This window comes from Neodiprion virginianus, chromosome 2, assembly GCF_021901495.1.
Source record: "Neodiprion virginianus isolate iyNeoVirg1 chromosome 2, iyNeoVirg1.1, whole genome shotgun sequence".
In the NCBI taxonomy this organism is placed as follows: domain Eukaryota; kingdom Metazoa; phylum Arthropoda; class Insecta; order Hymenoptera; family Diprionidae; genus Neodiprion; species Neodiprion virginianus.
In genome coordinates this window covers 13,976,990-14,002,856 of record NC_060878.1, presented here as the reverse complement: position 1 = coordinate 14,002,856, position 25,867 = coordinate 13,976,990, and the positions used below count along the sequence as shown (strand labels likewise).

The following is a 25,867-nucleotide window of genomic DNA, read 5'->3' as shown; positions in this document are numbered from 1 at the left end:
ATAACCGTATTAGAAGAAAGTATTAGCCATTCTACTGAACGTTCATCTTTGTTGGCATATTGCAAATCATAAACGTCCTCGATTTACTTTTTTAACAATAACTGTCATATTACTTGCGTGCTGTACCAGCTCTATAGTTTCTTCAATCATTTTACGTGTTATTGTATCTTTTACAATTGACATCTCATCTCATTGCAGTAAATGCCGTTTCTGAAACACGGAAGCAAGAAATGCATTCACGTGATAAATTTTGGTACAAAAAAATAAACTAGGCACAGGGTAAGTAATTACAACGCTTTTTGTGGACCTCTAGTTGATACAAAAATTATACATGAGATTTGAGCAAAAGTAAAGTTTTATTAAAAAAACTATTTGTCGATTTATGATGTTAGTTATAATAAATATAATGAAATTATAATCGTGTTTGTGTATATATGTATATCGCTGGATAAAACAAACCATTGTTTATTGTAACCGCTTTATTAATCGGGATACATGCCCGCGAATAGTAGCTACAGACTGTTCAATGTTAGCCCCCATTTTTGAAGTGCTCAGTTGTGAATACATTAGTTGTTCAATTCTTAATGCAACAAAAAGAAAACAATTACTTTCCGATAAAATTTCTCCATATAATAAATGATCCTAGTATGGGTGCAACGGGATGATAATATCTAAAGGTATTGATACTTCTGTGTAGGTTTTGAGACTGCTTTAGATCTTAACTTATTCAGTAGTCACGGATTTTTGTGCATAACAGGATCATTGGAGTAATAATTATTATCCTTAAACTGTCCTAATTGATTAATATCCTAATTCTGCCTCTTAAGATTCACGAGGAATAATTCAGAAAAAATGGAAATAAGTTATATTCCTAATTACACTAGACAATAGTTCTTAAGTTCAAAATACACATTTTAGACATCATATTTATAAAATCATTATCGACCCGTATTATATTGCATCGCACATTCAATTCCGATATCCCGGGTGCAGGACGTATCATAAAATTACTACTTTACGTATTTTATTACCTTAAGGGGATCCATCCATTTTAGTGTAGACAATTTAAAAGCGCCATTAAATCATACGAAATGCATACAAGATTTTTAAAGGTAGATAGTCAGTAGTCGCGTGAGAGTAAATTTGACTTTATAGTTTGTAATTGTGATCAAAATGAAGAAAATAATTAAATAACGAGTGAACACTCAAAAATTGACTACAAAGATACGTCCTCGAATGCAGGCAATCTTTGTTCTTCTAGAATAATAGTAAATTGAATGAATTTTCAAATGCCCAATAATGGATATATCCCCTTAACTTTGATCAGTATTTTCTTTTTTCTTTTTCTTTGACACAAATAAGATTGATATACAATTGTAAATATAGTTTACCGTGTTCTTCAAGCTATTAATTATATAGACTAGTTATATGCTGACGTGCGTGATTTGATGAACACTGAATAAATAATTCAGTCGACTTTGGGCCTTCTGACCACAGGATGCGTTTTACTTCATAAATATATATATATTCTCTGATCTCTCGAGAACGTGCAACCAATCAGGCAGCAAATACTTTTTATAAACTTTCGCGTCTAGTCCTATATGTCTTTTCACACTACGCTTACATGAGGAAAAAAAGTGATTTTCCGTTCAGGATTAATATTTTCAGGATATTCCGTTCAGGATAATCACTTTTTCACGAATTCTATTACAATCATCACATATGTTGATCTAGCAATGCTTAGCAATAGCCGCATAGTTGAAATTCAAATAGTTCTCCACAACACTGTCCCTAAGTTCAAAAAAATACATTGATCATGTTCATTACATTACGTTCCGTGCAAGTGTTGTTGAGCTGACTAATAATAAAATGACACGATCGTATATACATAATTTGTTTACGTGTAAGAAAAATGACATCCAGCTGATTCAGCTCAATATACTAGGGCATGTTTGAAACCAAAAACGTGATATTATAATGAAACAAGTATGCTGTTTTCACTCAAAAAATGTGAAAATAACCATGGAATGTGCTTTTTTAATGTGTGCAGGTATACGTATGTATATACGATAATCTAACAAATGTTTTTAGTCATTTCTAAGACGGAATTGTACAACCATATTCACTAACACTATATACACACGGATGCTTATACACCGTTGATTACCACATTGGATGAAACCGTAATCAACTGTTAGGTATATGTATATATAAATATCTATCAACAAGCTCAGGTATGGACAAGCTAGATCAACAATAATAATTGTTATGCACAGGATACCTGCGTATTGCATTATATTTCTATACGGATGCCGTTTTTCTATAAATATTGTTGATAAGCAATTATACACGTACAGTATCACCTTGAAATTGGTAATATGCCCGTATAAGCAAGCAGGTTTCCTGCACAATAAGTGTATAGCTGTATAGTATTATATTCATTTATTATATTTAATATAACAAATGTTCTAATGTGTATCGGCCACATGAGCATTCTTTGATTATACACGTAAATGTTTATACACTCTACAGCCTATCATACATACATTCAATTTGTCTAGTCAGCAACTATAATCACAACAACTTTAAGTACCCGGGTATATTACCGAGGATTAAAAGTGATCAGTATATTTTTTCCAGTCGACTGTTCGCAGCCACTGTCCAGCGTAGCGCTTTGTGACTTATTGTTAAATAATATCGCGAAAAAATTTATAGTTCATTGTTTAATATTATATGTTTCTTAAAGTCTTTCTTGTTTTGCTGCTGTATTTAAGTTGAGTCATCAAAATTTCTTTTTTTCTTGTATGTCAAATTATATACATCCACATTTATATATAAATGCTTAGAAATTAGAAAGATTGTTTCTTAATGTTTGCACTCTAAATTTGAAAAACAGCTTCTCTCTCTGGTGAGCATAATTTGATTTTCTCATGGGTTGTACATTTCTATATATTTATACAATTTGACTTTTGCAATTCGATATTCACGTAGCTGTGTTCTTCTGTGAACAATAAGAACATCAATCGATCTATCAAATGTCCTGGTCGAGTTTCCAACTCCTCTTAACGATAATGAATAATTAATTAAAATACAGTTTCTGAACTCACAATAAAATATTTTTCCATAGAATTCATACACCTCAAAAAATATATATTTGCAATTGTCGGCAGTGGGCTAGGTTTCCTCAATGTTGTGTAGATCTCCAGTGTGTGTACAAATTTATGTGTATACTGGATACGCGAATGAGTGTACATATTGGCGAAATTACTATATCAGTGAATATTCTGTCAGGTTCGTAATTTTCTTATTCCTTTCTATTTCAATCTTCCTGGCATCAACTTCATTTATTCATATAACAATAACACCGTTTTATAATTATATCACATCATTCGGCAATAATGATCCCCCCCCCCCTTTCCCCACACCCTATAAGGAAAATATCAGAATTGCATTATCAAGAATATCATTGAAATTCCACTGCAGCAGCACCCTCCTGCAAATTTTTCAACTCAGCAGGTGCAGTATAACAAATTCAAAGCCTGTCTGTAATGCAAAACGAAAAAAATTACTATGCATCGTCGTGTTCTTCAGTCTATAAGCTCGAATGTCAATGGAGACTTAAAATTTAAACATCGCACTACACAAAAAATTATTACATGTATCAGTTAAGATCCTGTAGCATCCTTGCGAGCGGTGAACGACACAATGGAACGAATACCTTTTACTGATGTCTGAAACAGAAGGTGAAAGTAACACCAATGAACTACATGGGCAGTGAGTCATGAATATAAACAATGAAATCTTACTTTTTTCTTGGAACCGTTGAGAAAATCTTTGTACATTTCCGAGCGTAGATATCTCGAATAACTATCGCTTTTCATCAGGTGATAGACGTGAGCCTGAGTACAAAATGTTACAGTGAGTGTTAATATTTTTCGTCAGCTGATGGAAATATTATTGGAACAAGAATGTTAAATTGAGGATAGACAGATTATTGATAGTGACTTGATAAGTTGAACGTGGTAGAAAATCATGATTTGGATTGTAATAAATTTATAGTAGTAGTTAAGTTTGAATCAGATTAGACTTAATTTTCAATAATCTTCTCTGAATTCTGCCATGAAAACAATACAATGTAATAGTATGTGTGAAAATAGTTACAGCAGCGATGTCGAAACTCCATCTGTCTGACTGTTCCAAGTTCTTCTTAGTGGACTCATACGATCTTGAATCAACGTTAATCGGACAGCTGGCATCAATACCTAAATACTCATCCCAAATTTCTTGAACTCTAGCTTGAACGTCACGCTGAGGTAAGGTTTTCAATTCCTGTGCAGCTTCCCAAAATCTATAAAAGAAATCGGTAATAAATATGCCACCAATAACATGCTTCCTCAGATATAACATTTGGTGACAGTTGACTACAATGACTATTGATGTATTATTCTTCAAATATACATACTTCAAATTTTCTCCACTAAATTCCTTATCCAAAAAACGCACGAACTGTTCTCTGCCAATTGGATCTTGAAGTAATTCTTGTAGACTGAAAGCCCATCGTTTCACCCGTCTAGCAGATATTTCTTTTCTGTGATGTACAAGTTAATGAAAAAAATGACTGAACACTACGGTATGAAAAAAAAGGGAACCCAACAAATACAGACAAACATGTCCGCAATTATTCTATAACAACGTAAACTTACGCTATTTTTTCCTGTTCCCACATCTCCGGATTATCTGAAACCCATGGATTGGTGAACTCTGGTTGGGTGAAGAATGGATCATACTCCGCGTATTGCTCAAAATAATTGATCAGTCTGTAAAATCATACAGTAGTGTTATGGGTACGCTGTTCTGGAACGATTATCCTCATTTGATATTATTCATAGAATTGGCCCAGCCGTTTCCGTTACCAGAGTAAAAAGTTAACATCAGTAAATTTCTCTTAAATATACGACAAATATAATGCCAATTGTAGAGTAGTAAGATGTAAAAGCAGTTCTGATGATAACAGATAATATATTTCGCTGGGCTTTGATTGTTTCAACAGCAATTGCGCACATAACGACGTTATTTTCAGAGATTTTGTGCGTGATGCGATGCTTAAGAAGATGCTATATTAGTATTTACCGACCGAGTAAAATGTCACTTGTTCCGACTATTGTATTATAAAAGTTCACGCATCGCTGACGTAAAAATTTCGCATACACCACGACTTTACACGTAATGTCAAATAAGAACAATCGAAAACTTTTTTATTGTAAGTGAGAATAGCCTCATAAAAATGAATGCTTGCAATTAATGGTAATTCAATTATAGGAACATATTTTCTGAGATTATTTTTACATAAACCAAATATTTGTTTGAACGTTTGTGTTCGGCATTGCATATAACGTTGCAATAGGTGCAAATGTTTTAGATTAACGTTGCATAGGCTCTGGTAATAGGCAAAGTGACATTTTACTCGGTCCGTTCAGACTGACTCTAGCATGCTTGTAAGAGTCAATCATACCAGTTTCTTTTTGCAGTACGTGTATACACGTACAAATAATCTTTGCGGGTTGAATTCATGGAAACTGAAAGGAATCTATCAAATATTTGATAGAAAAATTTATCCTTTCAGTAGATAAACAAATGTTTAACGTGAAATAAAATGCTACAATTTTAGGTTCGCATTACAGAGGGAAACATTATTTTTAACGATATTCATCAGACAAATTTTAACTAAGGCGCAAAATCAGGATCGCCGCAATAAGAAACACTTGTGTAACCTTAAATACGGCTCTAAACGGGTTTTCGTAGCTCGTTGAATATCAAATGTTATTTTATGCCAACCAAAATGACAGCTGGAGTAGCTGAGATATAATTACACCTTTACACAAATTCTAATACTTCAGAGTTTATACATTGCAAAATAAATGGGTATAGTTGGTTCTTAATCCAACGCAAATTTGATCATATTGAAGTTAGTAACGTTATCGTTACGATTCATGCTTATGAAAAACCGTTATTTTGCGTTTTTAGGATTGTTTGAAATTCAGTAAACTGTAATAAAATAAGACATGCTCACATTTTTAAATGTTAGTTCCTTCAAAGTCATTGTAAAAATAAGAACATCCTGATTTTTCCCTCGACGTTTCGTTACGATAACGTTACTAACTGCAACCTCGTAAAATTTACAGGGTGTCGTTTATCTCTAAACTCATACTGGCCGTTTTCTTTACTATATTAAAGAATTGTGATGAATTAGGATTTTACAATCTTGCAATTGGTAGGAATCGATTGTGAAAGTGACTCAAGTGCGTCAGAAATATTTTGAAATCACTCACGCTTCGGCGACTTTTGAGACTTTAATATTTCGACGATCCAATCTCTGCTTCAACATCGTGATCTCATTCTGCAACGTATCGGTTGGAGAGCTGAGATCAGAATCTGTGTGACTCGGCGATATTCTTCCTCCTCCAACACCTAGCTGCAGGTGTTTGCTGGGCTTTGCTGCGGGTTTGTTGCTGCGGCATGCCTTTTTAATATCAGATTCTGTTGTATTTACACATCCAGGCTGAAATTCGAAGAATAATTATTTATCACAAATGATTAAAGAATTTTTTTGACCATGCAACACCGATAGATCTTACCATAGGCCTGTGAACATCCCAAAATGCTCGCTCTTGACTATCCAAAACCTTGCGTTCAAGTTTGTCCCGTTTCTTGTCAACCTTACTCTGGGCTTCTGCTTGCATAAATATGAATTCCCACTTCCTGGAAAATATTTTTTGCAGCCTGGCCAAATTCTCCGCTTCGTAGTCAGCCAACTCTAATCTTGTTTTGTTCTGCATTGTTCGTTTGCACAGATAAACGGCTGGAACAATATAAACACTTATTACATAGAAAAGGGCTCGACTGTACAAAGCTTCGTCAAAAAAGAACAACACAAGGGGTGTTTCATTGAAGTGGTTCAGGTGTCAATATCATTCGAAATGATTTCGTAATCTCCGAAATCACTTTGCAATCTCTGAAATCACACTGAAAGGTGCAATATTAAGATAAAATTCCGTATAAGTAATCGTCAAAGTAATCATTAGTTAGTAATGAGAAATCATTTAGGATTACATGAGTCTTTTTGTAATCTTAAGAAAACACACTAAATCTTAGAAAAGTAGAATTTATTTGTCAAGTAATCTCTCGTAATCACTCTATAAAATGTAAGTAATCACGAAATATGCAATCATGGTGTAAATTCTTGCTCTGTTGAAACACCCCTTGGAACAAGATCAAATATGTACTAAAGATTACTAATAAAAAAGATCTATGATCGGTGATTACCGTAATCAGTGTTTTCCGGCTCCCAACAATTTGACGGCCAAAAGTACGGAGTTTGAAACCTATAGAAGGTGTTGTCATTTTTTACAGTAAGGCAGTGGTCGTCGATCGGAAAGAAATAGCCATGCGCTGCCATTAAGTGTGCGACGTGAAGTGCTTCTGAAATTTGGACATCAGATTTTTATCATTGATACATAACTATTGGAATGCGTACACAATAGAGTGATCCTTGAAAAGTTCATTTTTGAATTTTGACTGGCTCACCCCCCAAACCAGCTCGACACGATTTAAAAATAATTTCTTATTTTTCTTTAGATTTTTATCTCAACTCTAACCTGTGCCCCCAAGAGGATGGATTTCCCCATTCAATCCTTCCAGAGGTATATACATCAAATCTAACAAACGGATTTACATGAAATTTAGTAAAGGAATGTTTTTGGATCGTTGATTACCAATCTGAACTTAAAATTGGAAAATTCAAAGCGGATCCAATATGATGGATCAAGACCCCGAAAGGTACTTGATATTGCCATATTGGATCCACCGTTTTGATTTTTTCAATTTCGAGTTCAGATTCGTAATCAGCAACCTCGGAAACCCCCGAGTAAAAAGTTTTATCGAAATCAAATGACTTTTCGGATTTCGCTCCACCATATTGGATCCGCCATTTGGAATTTTCAAATTTGGAATTCAGATTCGTAATCAGAAATTTCATCTAAATTTGTTCGATAGATGTGATGTGCCCCTGAATGGGTTAAATGGAATCCACCCGCTTTGGGGCACGGGCTAGAGTTGAGATCAAAATCTGAAAAACCGACGGAATTGTTTTTGAATTATCTGGAGCCGATTTGGAGGGCGAGCTGGTCCAAATTCAAAAATGACTTTTTTAAAGACTACCCTAATATAGAATCTATTTCCAAATAAATGAAGTAGGGATCCCTGAGAGCTAATCCATACTGTATTATTACGAGGTTGAAGTTAATAACGTTAATGTATTAAAGACAGTTTTCAAAAACCTCGCTATTTCGCTGCTCTAAAATTGCAATAAGATCATAAATCACGGCGTACTTGAAGCAAAGAACTCTTATTTTATAACTTCGACCTATATAAATTAATTGTACAATTGCAAAACAATGATTTCCTTTCAACATTTAGTTACGTTAATCTCACAACTTCAATTTCGTGAATTATTGGAGTACTGGAGCTCGACTTCAACAGTATTGATTCAAACATCACTGGAGTCGTGTTATAAAAAACGAGACAGTCTTGACAGTCTAAAGAATATTTCATTCTCTTCATACATTTGTTTGTTATCTTCATACTGGAGAACCATTAATTGATATTGATGGTTTCCATGTTGTACACGACGTGTGTACCTCAATTTCGTGCGGAGCTAAATTGATTGTTACTACAAATTACGACTGTGCGATCGATCTATTGATTGAAATAATAATGCTTTGGTAGGCCTACTTATAGAAAAAAATTGTCAATTGCAAAGGCTGCGTTATCGATTAGTAGAAGAAACGATTAATTGAAACGGTCGATTTATGGATTGATCGAAATCGACGATTAATCAATTACTCGCACAGCCGTATTATACGTTGAAATTAATGGTACCGACACTGCTCTAGTAGATTCTTTTACTATATTAGTGAACGCCATCACTTTACCAGGGGATACCAAATTCCCGCACCACGACATACCAAATCTTTCAAAGTAGTGCTGTACGATTTAACCAGCTTAATCGGCCAAGACGGTTAATCGGTTAAGCCATTGGCTAATCAAGCAGGTTAATCGTCTAGGCCGATTAAGCCGGTCAAATCGCATAACACTGATTCAAAGTTGCGTGAGTCTTCTGAAGATAGTGATTAAATTTGATGTGTCAATTACCTTGATCCTCGATCTCCATATTCTTCATCATCCAAGCAATGAGGTCAGTTCCTGAAAAATTTTGTAGGTAATTTTTTTACCCTTCAAACAAAGTTGGACTGAAAGAAAATATTCAGAAAATAGTTCAACTGATACAACAAGAATTAGAAAAACATCAAGGATAGTCATTAATACAGGAAAATCGATCGCTTGCGAGATAACTCCAAGACACGATGATCATGTATTGTCCAGGCTAAAATTGTCATGGCCAACTGCCAATCGGTGCTGTGTCCGATTAAAAATTATTTTCTTTGGAACGAAGTATTGCTGTGTCATATTCGCGTCTCTGAACCACAGAGTGTCGGTAAAATATACTTTTGAACATGAAATTATGAGCATGTGCCTGTTGTTCAGATTTTCCGAAGTCCGAGCAGTCGGTTGGAATTGAATGAACTTTTCTTCTTAGACTACACGGTAAAATCAACGCACGTAAGACTTTGAAAGTAATAAAATCGATTATTTTTCTTCTGTTTTTACGGCACGAGCCTTATTTTCTAGCAAAACAGCATGGAGATTGATTGAGCAGTTATTTCTTCCACTCATCGGATGGCGATAAAATGCAGATGTGTCAGTTTATTTTGAAAATGTTCGATCCTGGCTGTAGTTCTCGCCTTGGTATTTATATGCTCTTGACAGACGACTTATATGGTCTCAAGTTGAACAGGTCTACTATTACTCACCAGTAAAAACAGATGGAATTTTCGTCATGAAAGTTTTGACAGTTTTGACAGGCACTCCTGTTGCTTCGTCCAGCATCTTCTCAACAATTGATTCCATCTGAAATCAACGAATACAGACCATTTCGTTATATGTTGTTTGAAAGTGGTACCTGTCTTTGCAATAATGTCAAATTTTTTTCTAGGTGACTGTGGTAACTGAGAAATGAGAAGGTGAATAAGATACCAAGGGATCTGTTTTAATGAGGTTGACCGAAAATCGATAATTTCCAATAATTTTATTACGAGATTGTCATATGTTGAGTATTTACCAAATTATTATATTGGTACGCTTTGAAAATTTTATGAAAAATTAAAAAAAATTGAAAATAACGTTAATATAAACGAGGGCTTAATGTCTATACTCTACTTCACATATCACAATGCTTAAAACCCTGGTAGATTCGTTCCATTTCGCTTTATCATCATTTAGTTTATTGAAAATATTATTTCTTACAAAGTCACTGAAACCGTTCATTGTTTTCAGTAGTCAATCCAAAATCCCTATTTGTCATTTACATTCAATATCAGATCAATGTGTGAAATTAAATATACAACCATATCAACATGATGAAAAAAGAGTTTTAGGGAATTCGGAGGAGATATATTCTACATAAAATGAGGCATCGTAGCGTGAAATTGAATGACGTCTGAACCTATACTGGATTTGAAACGATTTGAAATGAGCATTGATATTTACGCTTTTGTTGGAATCCCATTTTGTGATTAATAAATTTTGGTATCTTTCTATTTCATACCAAGGCGTTTACAGTACACGTTGAGTGTTCCAACGTTTTTTTTCTGTATCACGGGAACTTTCTTGTTCAATGTAACCAATTCAGCTTCGGTGAAATTTCTTCATCTTGAATCTTCGCTTAATCCCGTTTTTGTTTCAACTATTTCTTTTTTTTTTTTATCCTAACTGTACGTCTCATGCATCCTTGAATATATGCAATGTTCAATGTGCGATTCATCCGGCAATTTTTCTCCGAGCAATGGCAGGTGGACATCAAGTGCTAATCGAGCTATTATGAATTGAGGATCGTACAACCCCGCGAACAGGGTGAAAGTGGTATCGTTCTGAAGAAGCTCAATGGTGGGAAAAGGGTGAAAAATAAGGAAACAATAAAGGCGGGCGGGATATCACAGGTCCTATCATCCCAACCGAAGCCGGAATTGAATAAACTCAAATCAAGCAAGATCCACTCGGGAATGCTTCATTTCTTCTAGCCAAAATCATTCGGAATTTTTCGCCGGGCGCCGGGTTTAGAATTACGTAACAATAAATCGTCGTACCGACTCACTAGAAACCGAATATTGTAGTAAGAAGAAGGTGGAATCCTCCATCACCACGTTATTACATTTCAAACAATGCCTAGGGTAGAATTGGAAAAGCCAAATCAGGCGCTGACAGCCATCTGATCACCTTCGGGGTTGAAAATTTCGTGCGATACTGCAATGCAGTTGATCGAACAGCGTTGAATGAATAGGACAGACAGTCAATCAAAAGTTAGGGAACAAAAAAAGGTCGTTTAGAAAATCTCCAGTAATGTTATTTGGGCAAATGGAATTGAGGACTAAAAACACCTGACATTATTTTCAAGGTATCGATTGTGAAACCTTTTTCTCGAATTGTCTATATCTTAGCTTATGTTATTCGAATTTACTTGAATTCACTTCTTTTATATAGTACGAATGTTGTTGGATTCGCGTTTACTGTCAATGGTGCAAACAACAATGTTGGACGTGTTTTAAACGGTGTTTCCTCTTTTCCTTACTCTCGAAACAGACCGTAGATCCCAAACATTTTATATACCTGTGGAACGACTATGTGCAAAACAATGTTGTAAATATACTTGTGTCATGACGGTCTATTGTCGAGATGTTATTGTACATTGTTCGATCGGAATGAAGAAAAAGTTCCATCGGCCAGTGATCCGAAATTCATATTCAGTGGCTCACTAAGAACACTCAGAATAACCAAATTCGTTGTGTGATCAATCATTCTGGCAGGGTTGTATAAGATGGAAAAATAAAAATGCGTAGAATAACTGAATAACAACGCAGAGGAGAAGATTTCTGATCTAGAATGTAGTAAAAATTTGGCGAGCGTAAAGAATTTCCAAGACTGTTCCTGCAAGATGACGTAAGCGCGCAAAGGATCGAAAAAGAAGAGAATCTCTTCCGAAACCACTATCGGCATTCATTGATTTCCCGGCGTGCCAGTGGTTTTCTTCACAAGTTTTATGCCCTTGGTTTTACGAGGAAACGAGAATAGATTACTACCGTTCAACTGCCACAACCACTACCATTGCACCGAAACTACTTCTCTCGGATTTTGTAGCCTTCTATTTTTGGTCCACGGAGACAAAGCTGCAAAGGAGCAATACAACTGGTAAGCAGGTGCACGAGCCTGAAGATATATGTAGGATTATATATTAAACTGTGTCAAATTAGGGTGAATTTTTTTTTTTTTTGCTGAAACAAGGTCTTTCTATTGATTTAGTACTCTAGTGGTAAATTATGTGTGGATTATTACTGAAAACATTGAATATTGGCAATTGATTTACAACAAAAACAAATCAAATGATTCATGTTTTTTCTCGATTCGATTATCGGTAAATGTCTGGTCTACACGCTATGATTATGTTGGTATGATTATGGCTACCAATCATAATAAGCACGCATAGCTGACTTTACTGTGACATGATATGGAAGTATACTTCCATCACGAGTTGTTACTACTTCTAAGTCACTAAGTTATGACTACTCGTGACTTCCACATTACATCAGCTACACATGCGTATCACCATTGGTCGAGATAATCAGTAGACCATGCAAGCATAAAGAACGCTGAAGAGTCTGGAGCTTTGTAGCGAGAATAATAAAACTCCCTAGCGGCATAGTGACGATTTGAGTTGGTAAGATTGCCCTTGATTTGAGCGTGCGTGCGGATGAATTAAAAACGCCAAACCGGAGCAGATTGCATAAAATGAAACAAAAAAAAGTTGATGAATTGCTGAGTTAAACCAGTATTACTTTCTGATAAACGAGGTAGTTGGGCGTGTCAACGGGCCAGGATGGTGTCGTGGATTTTTGAACCCCCCCGGTGGCTGGAGCCGTTTCTCCGGAGGCGTTGGCGGACTGATCGGAGGAATGTTGTTTCCTGTGAGTGACGTCACTGCGTCCTCGACCACCTGGCTGCTCTGTGCCTCCCTTCGCGGTGTTGTTCTCCGCCGGCTTTCGCCGGCACCCCAGCTTGTCGGAGCTCATCGTTACCATATCCACGCTAAGGGAGGAGCACCATCGCCCTCCTGTAACACACGACATCAGCGTATCACATGCAGCCAGATCTAATCCAGATTGAGGAGAAAAAAAAATAGATTTTTTAAATCATTCGTTGAATATCTAGGTTAAATTTAGTGTGAAATGTTTGGAAAATACGAGGTAACAGTTCAAATAAGTGGTTGATTTGACCAGCCTGAGAACTTCCCGCTGAGATGCATTTCGGTATACCATAGAACATCGTTAAATGAATTTAAAATTTTTTTTCAGAAATGTATTATTTCAATAACTCGAAAACTGTATGATCGATAAAATCTGAAAGTTAGTCATCTCTAAGCTAAGAAGAGTTCCATCGATTGAGACCACAATCATGAAAATCTGTTGATCCACCTTCTAGAAGTCAATTTTTTTTTATATTAATCGAATAACCCGAAAACTACTGAACCGAGCAAATCCAAAATCTAATCAGTTTTAAGTTAAGTAAAGCCGCGTCGATTGAGATCAAAATCATCGGAATCCGTTGATTTGATATCCAGATAACATCGGACAACAAATTGATCACACAAGCACACACACGCGTGCACCCAGCGTCCATTCGAAAATGGTTGGAGGTTATTCTCTGGATTTTGAAGCATTGAGATGTAATGAAAACTCAACTTTTCATTTTTGGGGTGATTATAATAACTTATCTTATTCTTTTTTCTTCGCAAAAAGTAGCGAGTGGTTAAAAATGGTCAGAACGTTTTGAGAAAATTTTCAGAAGACATCGAAAACAAGTTTTCAACATTTTTTTTCTCGCCAGCAAATGCCCATTCAGTGAAAGGTCGAAACGCTGGTCGCCTTATTTTGGCTCGAAATTGTGTGAAGAAATTTTCGTTGAAATCGGTCTGTCCCATTGGGCGACTTTTCCTTTTCGGTATAAAACTCGAGCTGAAAACCCCGGGCTGTTTTATTTTCAAGCAGCCCTGACTGTGCGAGTGCTGCTGTGGCAAACTCTACTTAAAAACTTCAAGCGCACAATCCCCGCCGAGTCTTTACAGCGTCGAGGGATGAAAAGAGAGCAGCCGACCAACACTGGATGACAGGACCCACGAAGAGGTGGCTGAGGGTATAACGAGACCGTAATACCAGGCAGGGAGAGCCGGTAGCTGCCGGCAACACGAGAAGACCGCGGGTTTCACCTTTCATACGCGCCGACTTTGAACACTCCCCTATATCTACCTATTTGCACGCTATTGCCAGTATCAAAGCGATTTTAGGCGTATCGGGGTATTTGAATTTCAACCCTACTGGCGCTGCTTTTACGTCCGAAGTTTCAGATTGGTCGTTGGGTTCCTAGGATTGAGCGATAGTTTTCAATCGAAAGCACGGTTGAATTTCAAACAATGATCCTATACTTTCCTTTCAAATATATTGCGAGTTTGTGATATGTTCGTCTTCAAATAAAAATACTTAATCGTGTTTTTTCTTTACTCAATTGTCGTGTCTGCTATTCTATCGTCGTTTCGCAAAGCATATTTCAATACAAAATGATTTCACACTCGGAAAATTGTAAAGAAAATCAAAAGTTTCACTGTTATTGTCTGTATCAAATATGAATTACTCTAGAAATACACGGTGATTTATTTGCTTGTAATTACCGTAACGAATAATACCAATCCTGATTATTCGCAAATTCGAACAAATATAATGCATCAGCAGCTGATAATTGAAATAGACTGGGTAAATCATACATAGAATTAAGTTCGATCTTATTTCCATGTGTGACGAAAAAGCATGCATGAATTTAAATTGAAAAAGTGGCACGATCAAGTAACAGTGAAAGTCTCGCTGACATGATTTTTTTGACAAAGACACAACCAATATATCGTGAATAATATTTTTAACGTGATAGTCTATAGCTAAATGTCTATATTTAACCGCAATAGCGGATGTAACGATCGAGGGTCTTTCCTCGCACGTTCGATATACCGCCACCTCTTCTTGCTGCGATTGAACGAACACGGGGAAATTTTTTTTCCCGATAAAATTACGTGCAACCGAATGCCATAGCAATTGAAAAAAATTTGCAACGCACCTACTTGAACTGAAAATATTCTTTTTTCGCAAGTACCATGACCTAAACAAATTTCAACATTTGAATTCGACGTTCATCGTTTGTAGCACATCTGCAAGTGAGAAGGCATGTTCTTTGAGAAAAAGGGTAACATAACCGTTAAGAATGACCAAAAGTAATCGTTTATTGTTTCCCGATTAATCCAGTAAAATCGATTATTTTTAAAACTCGACTAATTGACCGACTCGATTAATTTTCCCCACAATCGGTTTTTGTTTCTTACTCCTATGAAAGACGCAATAAAATGTCAATTTATGTGATTGAAGTATCAATTATTATCATCGTCTTACTTGCTAACAATAAGTAAACCTACTTAATATAATAGGGGAACGTGGGGTAAGTCGATGCCTGCGGTTAATGAGAGCGGTGTCAATATTGACTTTTCCAATGTTCGTTTTGTGCAAACGGTCCTTGGGTGTCATCGTGAATGTTCGACAAAAATGTCCTCTCGCGGGTGCCACCGCAAAGTACTGCGTTTAGTTGCAGTAGACAGTTGCATGTTTTTCGCTCCGCGCTTATAAAAAATACGAAATTTCAACGTTCCAGAAAATCATTATGATTTCGTTACCGAATATTCCTTTTTACTTATTATTAGGTTAATGATTGCCTCGGTAAATACGATTAAAGCATTTTGAGGCAGATTATGAACCTAAGATTAGACTTTTGTAAAAGTTACTAACATTAACGGTTCCCATTTCGCGAAGTGTGTGACTGCGCATGTGAAAAATAATTGAACTTATTGGTCGGCGAGATTGTGTCACGAAAACATTTTCGTCCGCAAGACAGAGTAGCCAACCTACTCAAAACGGGCATTAAATGTTAAACTCTCCTGCGTTATGTGGCAAACTGAAATGATGCTGACACGATAAGTCGTAGCAGTAATGAGACATCAGAGAGTTAACAATACAAATTTCTCAAGCCTTTCCAAAGTATCACATCGGGAATTTCAAATCTGCCTAACCCTGAAATTTTGCATTACCTGCAAAACCTCCGTAAGCCGTGTTGGACAGTTGGGGCTGATTGAGGTGGGCTAACCTGCGTGTAAATACGGCAGAACTGGCGCATGCGCAGTCGGAGGTTCAATTTGATAATTGTAAATTATACCATTTTCTCTCGGTATATCGAATTCTTCCGTTTCTCATTACGGGTAAATCTGACATAGCTGTAGTATGTTTACCTGTGTAGAGAGCGGCTCACGTGCATATTAATCATTCACGTACCAGTATAACTCACGCGCAGGTGAGCCAAGGTATACACGGTTTCTGTATTTATGAACCAGTAAGATCTTGGTTATTCAGACTCTGCAAGCGTTCATGAATATGTAACCTTAAACTCCTTTGGTAAAATTTATATTTTACCGATCGTGATTGGGCACAGGCAAGAATATCGGGCAATCTTTTTAACACGATAATAATTATTTTGTTTTCATGAGCTGATTTCCTGCACTAGTGATTGTACTAGGCGCTTAGTTATATTGGTCTTTTCCCTACAAGGTCCGTAAGACGAAATACAAAAGGGTTTTCTTCTCTACAACCAGTCTAATCCGACAACTTTCTAACCTGACTGTAGACGGCCAAATATCCACGCATTATACCAGCTTAACGTAATTGAAATTGTGTATCTCATTTTTATTATCAGTAAGTTTGACGTGACGAAATAGTGAATATTTAATAAAGTGTTTAAAAAAAAACCGACTTTTTTTTTTTTTCAAAGAACATTGAACAATCTTCCGAGTGTCCCTCAAAAATGACCTCGGTAAAATATGAGCTCTTAATATTGATATTTAGAGGTGGCGGTTCTTAATTTTCTATTTCCCATTTAAATAACATGGGAAATTTTTTTTTCAAAATTTAGAATTTTATTGCTCGAAAACGAATCAGTGTGAAGATATAAAAAAAACATATTCTTGTAGAAAATTTTACGTTCTACAAAAAAGATCTGAATAAAGATTTGCGTAAAGTAAGTCCTTTCGGAGTTATCAGGCCTCAAACATCGAACCGTTTGAAATAATGATGTTATTAATTCATAAATGCTACAAAACTAACTCATATCGTTGATTAATGAAATTTATTAATTAACATTTTATTGGAAGTCTATAGTTTTAATTTTAAAATCAATAATATTGTGCATTTAATCAGTTTTGTAGCATTGAAAAATTAATAACATCATTATTTCAAACGGTTCGATGTTTGAGGCCTGATAACTCCGAAACGACTTACCTTACGCAAATCTCTATTCAGACCTTTGTTGTAGAGCGTAAAATTTCCTACAAGAATATGTTTTGTTTATATCTTCACACTGATTCGTTTTCGAGCAATAAAATTCTAAATTTTGAAAAAAAATTTTCCCATGTTATTTAAATGGGAAATAGAAAATTGAGAATCGCCACCTCTAAATATCAATATTTAGAGCTCATATTTTACCGAGGTCATTTTTGAGGGACACTCGGAAGATTTTTCAATGTTCTTCGAAAAAAAAAAAATAGTCGGTTTTTTTTAAACACTCTATTAAATATTCACTATTTCGTCATGCTAGAATGACTGCCGGGAGTTGAGTTTTCAAAATATGAGCACGTTTTGCTTTATTATGGTTTAACGAAATTAAAATAATCCACAAGCTCGAAATGACGATTTTTCTTCTAAAAATGCATCGTTATAATACCCTTACGAACTTCGATTCCATAAAGCTTCTGCCTTGTTCCTGTTTTATTTTAATTTCTTCCACCAGCTGAACCTTGCCACAGTCTCGTCGATACATGAAGATGTTATTCTGGTATGCACGAGGCTCGATTTTCCGACGATGAGTTGTATATTTTTGTGTGAGGTAGCATTCTCCGTGGTGATGTCCAGCACGTGTTATAATTCATCCCAATTTTACGAGCCAGATTCTGGCACGTGTTTCGTACTTCCTGGATATAAAACAAATGTGTAAAGTCGGCTCCACACTGCTAGTATATTCGATGAGAACATGAATGCTCGAGCATTTAACAAATGGTGCAGAAGTGAGACCCCCCAATATTTCTCTATAGGGGCGAAAATCAGCTGTGCGAATAATAAAACAATTGACAATCTACGATTTACTTGACGTTGATACATTTTCCTTTTACTTTAGAAAATCTTGACAAGATTTCGAAGTTTTTATAGGTAATCTGGAGTAGGCTCCAATATTCTGTAAAATTTTTGAAACCATTGTAATCTTCGCCTCTCGCGCGTCGAAATGTAATTCATACCCTATGCCCGAATTATAGGTGCAGAATATTTTTTGCCTTGGCTTTCTGCAATCGTTGAATTTTATTTACTATATTTTCATGTAACAGTATAGATATAATTAAGGGAATATCGATAGCTGAGCAGAAAAAAACATCGAATCTTGTTCGTTTGAAAGAACATCGTTCCTCAGAATTTGATTAAAAAACATCGTATCTCAGAATTTGGTTTAACATTATACCTCAGTTAGATTCGAAAAAATTTTATCTCAGAAATTACTTCAACGTAAAGTTACGCTTTCGTTTAAAAAACTTTATACGCGTGATTTATGAGTACTTGAATCAGATTCCGATAAACTTTTAGCTTCAATGTTTATGACGGCTACTTGAATATAGTCAGTTGTTAATAATTATTAATCGGTGATTTTGAACCAAATTAAGATATAATATGGAAAATAATAATAATTGCATCTTATGTTAACGTATAATTGAATATTAATTGCATTTTATGAATTAGCAAGTATCGGCATCGTTTCAAAAATTAAGTATCCCAAGTTCTGGCGCAGCCTCGGATAATTTTTCATAACAAAATTTGATTTGAGATGAGATACGATACTGGTAAATCAAATCCTGAGACCGGATGTTGTTTTGTTGCGTTAGATTCTGAAATACGATGTTTTTCTGCTCAATTATCAATACGATTTACAACAGTTTAAAGATAAAAAAATATATTATATACATTATAGATCATATTCGTAGTATCGAACATATATATATTATTATTCATCACACCGCACGTTATCTGTCTATATAAGACAGCTCGCAACCATACATACCAAAAGTATCATACAGGTCGAAGATAAAAAATATATAGATATATTATAAATCATATTCGCAGTATCCAGCACATGTATATTATTATTCATTATACGAAACGGCGAAGAACGCGAGGGAAATCACCGCTGTATCTATTTATATAAGACAACTCGGTACCATACACACAAAGAATGATAAAATCCCCGCGAAGTCGATGCGTGTCTTTTCCTCAAGACGTGTTGGATTCGGAGTATAAATAGGCCTGGATATTGAGAACGGAGCATAAAATAGTTTCGAGACGGCTTCGATCGATATGCATTTCTCATCGACAAGTTCTTTCGCCGTTGTGGCGATCTTCGCCTGCATTGGAACTCTGCAGATTGAGGCTTCGCCGAGTCCCATTCGGTACGTAACACCAAAACCAGGAATTGACTACAGGATTCGTGTAGTGACGCCAAATCCCAGGATTCGATATCTTCGATCTGTAGATGAGGAAGGACTTCTGGAAAATCCCATTGAGGAGAAGGATTTGACAAGGTAAGACTTTCATGCAGGAATAGCTGCAGCTCTTTTTTAAAAAGTGAATAAAGCAACTGAAAATTGACGCGTGAGACTGTAAGGACCGAAAGTTCCTTATGACAGTGAAAAACAGTTCAGTTTATAGCTCCAGCACAGAGAAATCAACTCGAATATTAAGAAAATTATAATTATCAACTATAACTGTCTCGGTTCACAATAAAACTACTGTACCGTAAATTAAGCATTTTACGACGATCTTGATTTTCCAAGTTTTTATAGTTTGGAATATGTACCTGACTTCCACAACTTAACGTGAAATAATTTTACGACCAAATCGATTTCACCCTCTCCTTTAGAGTTAGCACTACCTACTTCAAACTCGTGCAACCTTTTTTCTTTCTTATTAGTCGGTCAACCGACTCTGAAATTTTTCACGTATACAGTTGGTCACTTCAAGTTTCACATATTCGAAAATGAGATATCTCTTTGACAATTGATTGTGAAGGACCACCTTAAGAGTGTCCCAACCTATGTTTGGTTAAACCGACGACGAATGAACTGATTAGAGCAATTTTTAACAGACATTCTGGGGCATTTCTACCGATTGAAGAATATTCACACTTCGCACAACCTTCCGATGAAGATGTTCCGGAAACCGACATTACGGTTGAACATGCCATCAGCAAGCGGAGTCCAGAGTGAGTCTTTTTATCATGAAGATATCAGATTACAACAGATTCGCGTAGAGATACATTCACGCCATCTACAAATAACATATGTATGTACACATAATGATACATTGTTTTTTAGGCGAGTTGTTATCAATTATCGACCACCACCTGCGAATGGACCACGTTACGCCCGCTCAGCGAATGCAGAGGAAGCTGAAGAATTTATGGTGGCATACGAAGACGAAGAATAAACACAATTTTTGCTAACGTCGATTAAATTTTATCGATTACTCAACTGGTGGATATACTTGTATACACACAGATGCAAACTGATTGGAATATTTTAATGGTGATAAAATTTTTAACCTGTCCTTGAATCAATTAGAAAGTTTATCGGTCTGAAAAATCCAATTTTTGCATCCAAACCAACGAAGTTGAAGTTTCTAAGGATGAATTTTTAGGAAAAAATCGGTATTTACCAACTCATATTTCGAAAACTAAACTGTCCCAAAATTATGCCCAAGTTGGAAAATAGTGATTTTTATTTCAACGTTTTATTATTTTGAAGATGATGGTTGCTCAAAAATCGGGCGATTTTTTGTACTAATTTTCCCATGAGATAGTCGTACATTGAGTATTCATCAATAAGGAATAAAATAAGGTGTCGTATAGGGATATTGAAAAAATTGACCAGATTTTTAATCATTATACAGGAATTTGAAATGAAGCGTCGATTATATCTATATATAAAACTTTACGATTTATAATGTCAATGTTTAAAATTATAGCATTTTCAAAGAGACCGTCGTAATTTACGAATACAATAATTTAATAAATACTCAATGTACGATGACGTGGTAATAAAATTAATGAAAAATATCGATGTTTTTCCAGCCAACCTTCATATCCAGAAAAAAATGAACCTATATGAGTTGATCTAATTAGATTGAACTAGATATAATCAGATATTTATATATATAAACACACGTACACACAATATATTACATATTTTAAAAATAATTCGTCGAAGTTGGTCATGGTAAAAAATCTTTTTATTAGACTTCTAAGCTCGTAGGATCGGCAATAATTATTTCCGGAAGATGATTGGCCGTAGCCGATCGAAACGTCGCAACCTTTTAAATAATCAATAAAAAGATTTTTTACTATGACTAACTTGGACGAATTATTCTTAATGTATAACCACAGTGGTCACTAATTTCAAACTCCTGTATTACATATTGTTAGAACCATTTAGATTAAATCAGGTCTACATAGTGAACAGCAATCGGTCGAATGGTCCGATGCGCATGCGCTAAGATTCTAAAGCAAAAGCAATTGTTTCGTCAGGTTGACCAACCGTCGTAAGTTCAGATGACAGGTCGGCGCGATGTATGTACCCTGAAAAATGTTGGTCGTCCTGACAAAACAATTGCTATGCTCTAGACCGTTAGCCACTCATTCTGTATTTACATTATACATGATGAGACCAGGTTGGATATAGAAGAAAACTTGGATTTAATTAGATCAAATTACATCTGATTCGGAGTAGATCAGATTACATTTTTAATTCTTAACTTCAACCTCATTCCGAAAAACAGTCCAATTCGAATTGACACTGTAAGCGCGAGGTATTCTCGGCGTACAATTTTCAAATGGAGCATAACTTTTCGTGATGAAAAAAAGCGAATCGTCACGCAGGTAGTTGACATTCAGAAGCCGATCCGTGTCTATATACATACATACCACGTCCGCGTGAATATTGGCACGGCTATATAACTTCCTCGCGCGTTTATCCTCGCAAAAGTCAAGGGTGACATTTCCTCGTTTCCATGCCACCAGAGTCCCGAGCAATGCAAGCAACCAGGGGGTAGAACGCTCATAATCTTGGTGAGGAATTTCTTTCGCCCTAAGCCCGTACGGTTTAGAAGTCCTCGGTTGTTTTCACGTTTCCGGTGTACTGCACGTGGCACCCGCGTCGTTTCAAGGGTTTGACCTCGCTTGCGAATCGCATGCTTGGTCCGATGGCCTTGCATATGCGTGACTGTTCGCACTCCCAGTTTACAAACGCAAATAGCGTTTGTTCGGTGTCCATTTTCGCCTTTTCAGAGATTCGCTGATTTTTAAACCGTGCTCACGCAAACTTTTCGAAATATCGCAACGGGCGACTTTCGATATTCGTGTTAAAAATCTTGTGTCGGATCACCTTGTGCTCATTTCGAAGGACTCGCGATTTTCTATCAAGATTAAATCCGAGACTCCATAGATCGTTGTTGGTGGTTTTCGTTTGGCGTGGAGGAATTAGTAAATGTTACAAGGTTCAAATTAGTGAGGTTAAGGAAAAGATGACCTACTATTTTACAATCTTAGAGTGATGAGTTTTGAAGGAGGTTTTCAGAAAACGGGTATATTTTTCCTTGTTATAGTCTACTGAATTTCGGACAATCCTAATGGTGCAAAGTAAAGATTTTTTCTAAACATGCATCGTTACAATAGCGTTGCACGTTTCAACCTCACTGATTGAAAAGAATTTCCGGCAATGAATGCTTATGCTGTCTACCCGTTCTTGTTTTCGATTAAAATTATTAATAACCGATGTACTTGAAATTTAGATCGATCAAGTTTGATCGGAATCCCATGTTCCCGTTACTTCGGTGATTCGATGATGAAATTAGAAAGAGTGGATCTTGTTTGAATAGCTGTATAATTTGAGAGTATGTACCTACATCGTTGGAAGATTATGGCTAAATGACACACTGATATATTCGTCTACTACAGGTTGGGCCCAATTAAACTCACTGGGTTTTACCCGAAGAAAGCCCGGTCGAAAATTTTTTTTTTTCCTTTCTCTATGTATGGTTTTTTTAATAAAGGTGAAAAGAGTATATTTTTAGGTTACATGTGGTTATTAAGTATTGAAAAAGTGTCGAGTCGAACGATTGACATTAAAATAATATTTAATAGCAACGTAAATATTATAGTTTGCACATCACAAAATCGCTACTAGACAAAAGCTGTAGTAACGCACTCGCAAAAACCACAAATTGTTTATAATGAGGTTTGATTTATACCACTAAAATATTGATAAATAGTTAATAAAATAACCAAATGGCCTATGTCACTGATCAGATTTTTAATTACACTAAACAAAGCTGCAACGATTGACGCATTACAAAAATGTAATGAATCAAACCCAATTATACCCGGATTATTCAGGGAAAAAATTCGTGCTTTTGCCCGCTCTGATCTACTTATCGGGCCTTTGTTTAATCAAGATTGAAACATCGAAACTCCAGTGACATACCATTTGAAATTACGAAGATAAATCCTTCCTCGACTGATATGCATGCCCTCTTAAACTGAATCGGTTTATAGATGAGTGTAAGATACTGTTAGGGCTGTGTAATGAATAATTAAGTTTTCCGAGAAATTTTTTTCAAATCAAGGTGCATATATACGAAATATGCGAGAACTAAGAAAAAATATGCACACATGAGTGTGAGTATGTTCTATACACTATTTTATAGATATATGTATATCTGCGACGTACTACAGGGTCGCCGGTAATCAATACTCTTCGTCCTCATCCCTCGCACCATCCGCTCGACTGTCCCTGTAGCCCTGTTGCCATCTCTCAGCCCCGTCCTGCTATCCTCAACAATTCAAATCTTCTGATTATGGCTTCTACGTTATTGCCGGCCGACCACACTGACCACGAACCACACAGCGGCGGAACGGACAGAAGGACGAATATCGTATCCATGGATCGCTGCGGGGTCCTGCTGCCTAATATTAGGCGGTTATAACCGTCACGCGTTTCTGGCCCCCAGCCTTTGAAGAGGACTATAACTACAGGATCTATAGCTTTGAGGTCATATTCGTGCCGTAGGTCTTGGGATTCCTTCATCAAGGGTGACGGTATGGGTTAAATTCTTCGTCAAAGAGGGATCGTGTATACCTGATCAGTCTTTAATTATTTTCCGAAAGACATCATTTTCTATACATATACTATGTAGGGATAACACCTTCCGGCTAACTTGTTTTCCGTACGAAACAAAATGCGACTTCGATTCTATACGAATTACGTAACGATGCATCCCATTTTCTTACGTTAGCTGCGTCGCCAATCGTTGTCACATAATTCGTGTAGGGTTGAACTCGCGTTTTGTTTCGGACCGAAAACAAGTTAGCCGGAAGCTCAGGGAATTAATGAACATTACCGTATGTAAATTAACTACTAGTAGGGTAGATGCGCGGCTAGTCGGCTACTTTTCGAGTACGGTCATGTTCAACCACTCACAATTTACTTATTTATAACCAGAAAAAATTAATTGAAACCACGATCCCAATCGAATGAGCGGGAAAAATCCTCCAAGATTCACGTACTGTACTTGATAATTACATCTTGCATAATGTAATTATAATGGTTTTCACAAAATCTGTCGATTTTCCCAATAGTCGGTCAACAAAACTAGAATGGACATAGAAATCTCAAAAATCATAATGGCATTGTTTATTGCAAATGTTGTCTATTATTCAATAATGACGGTACGTTGAATTAAAATTTAGCTAGACATAAATGGTATAGGTAACGCAGCTATTATTCTTCGTTTTTCTAAATCACGAATTTATTTTTTGTTAACTCAGGCATAGTTTCAATATTACATTGGCCTAAAGTCGTAAGTGACCGACTACTGCAGGTGGCTAGCTTACCGGCGCATCTACCCTGTAACCTGAATTTGGTTTATTTACTCTGTGCAGTCAACGTTCATCGTGATTTAAAGATTTCATCACCCAAACGTATAAATTGCTTGAAGTTTTCGATCTCGATTTTTAAACGGCGTTTTTGAAAATTTATTTATAACATGAGATACACGTAGGTACAGCTAGTACGCATCGTATATAGCTGTAAAATTTATGTGAGATGTAAACATAACCTCTCAGTATCGACAACTTGCTTTTGATAAATTGGAACCTCTCTTGTGCATACCTCGGGACACGCACGAGCATCATGCACACCTCTCGAGGTGGATTATGGCCAATTCAAGGCCATTGGTGTAGTCTGCTACTATCTATTTAACCTATACAGCCGACGCCACGGATGCCCTTGAATCGGTGAGAATCCACCTCGGACAGTGTACTTTGCAACACCGTTCCCACTCACAATAAACATTTTTTTTTTCGTCATATGTAGATTGTTATGAGAATCGGGAAAAAGGAGAGTTCTTGTTATTTTAGTTACCTAGAGATGTTAAGCTGGTGCATTGATTTTTGAAGTAATTCAGTATAGATA

General features: G+C 36.1%; 2 protein-coding genes across 5 annotated transcripts in view; one reads left to right on the top strand and one right to left on the bottom strand.

The window, feature by feature from the left end:
- Positions 1-2,445: 2,445 nt before the first annotated feature.
- Positions 2,446-25,867, bottom strand: part of LOC124299037 (regulator of G-protein signaling 7) — a 28,760-nt gene continuing 5,338 nt past the window's right edge. The window contains exons 2-13 of one of the 4 annotated variants that reach the window (XR_006906928.1): positions 13,005-13,318; positions 9,930-10,026; positions 9,211-9,261; positions 7,324-7,479; positions 6,636-6,859; positions 6,330-6,559; positions 4,704-4,817; positions 4,463-4,588; positions 4,162-4,348; positions 3,807-3,899; positions 3,657-3,763; positions 2,446-3,543 (exon numbers count right to left, since the gene is read on the bottom strand). Coding sequence is in view for 3 of the 4 variants with exons in the window: in XM_046751871.1 (XP_046607827.1) it covers positions 3,666-3,731; positions 3,807-3,899; positions 4,162-4,348; positions 4,463-4,588; positions 4,704-4,817; positions 6,330-6,559; positions 6,636-6,859; positions 7,324-7,479; positions 9,211-9,261; positions 9,930-10,026; positions 13,005-13,295 (1,635 nt within the window). In the remaining variant the exon portion in view is untranslated. Of the gene's footprint in view, positions 3,764-3,806; positions 3,900-4,161; positions 4,349-4,462; positions 4,589-4,703; positions 4,818-6,329; positions 6,560-6,635; positions 6,860-7,323; positions 7,480-9,210; positions 9,262-9,929; positions 10,027-13,004; positions 13,319-25,867 lie in introns of all 4 variants that reach the window. The other 3 variants (XM_046751871.1, XM_046751872.1, XM_046751870.1) reach the window with 3 other exon arrangements.
- LOC124299039 (uncharacterized) lies at positions 19,544-22,116 on the top strand. The gene is made up of 3 exons (XM_046751873.1): positions 19,544-19,924; positions 20,488-20,604; positions 20,717-22,116. Exons 1-3 carry the CDS (start codon positions 19,701-19,703, stop codon positions 20,826-20,828), a joined length of 453 nt encoding a protein of 150 aa, XP_046607829.1. The 5' UTR covers positions 19,544-19,700; the 3' UTR covers positions 20,829-22,116.

Coding starts and splice junctions, on each gene's coding strand:
- LOC124299039 (XM_046751873.1), top strand. CDS start 19,701: ATGCATTTCTCATCGACAAGTTCTTTCGCCGTTGTGGCGATCTTCGCC. Junction 19,925..20,487: donor GAGGAGAAGGATTTGACAAG/GTAAGACTTTCA, acceptor AATTTTTAACAG/ACATTCTGGGGCATTTCTAC. Junction 20,605..20,716: donor ATCAGCAAGCGGAGTCCAGA/GTGAGTCTTTTT, acceptor ATTGTTTTTTAG/GCGAGTTGTTATCAATTATC.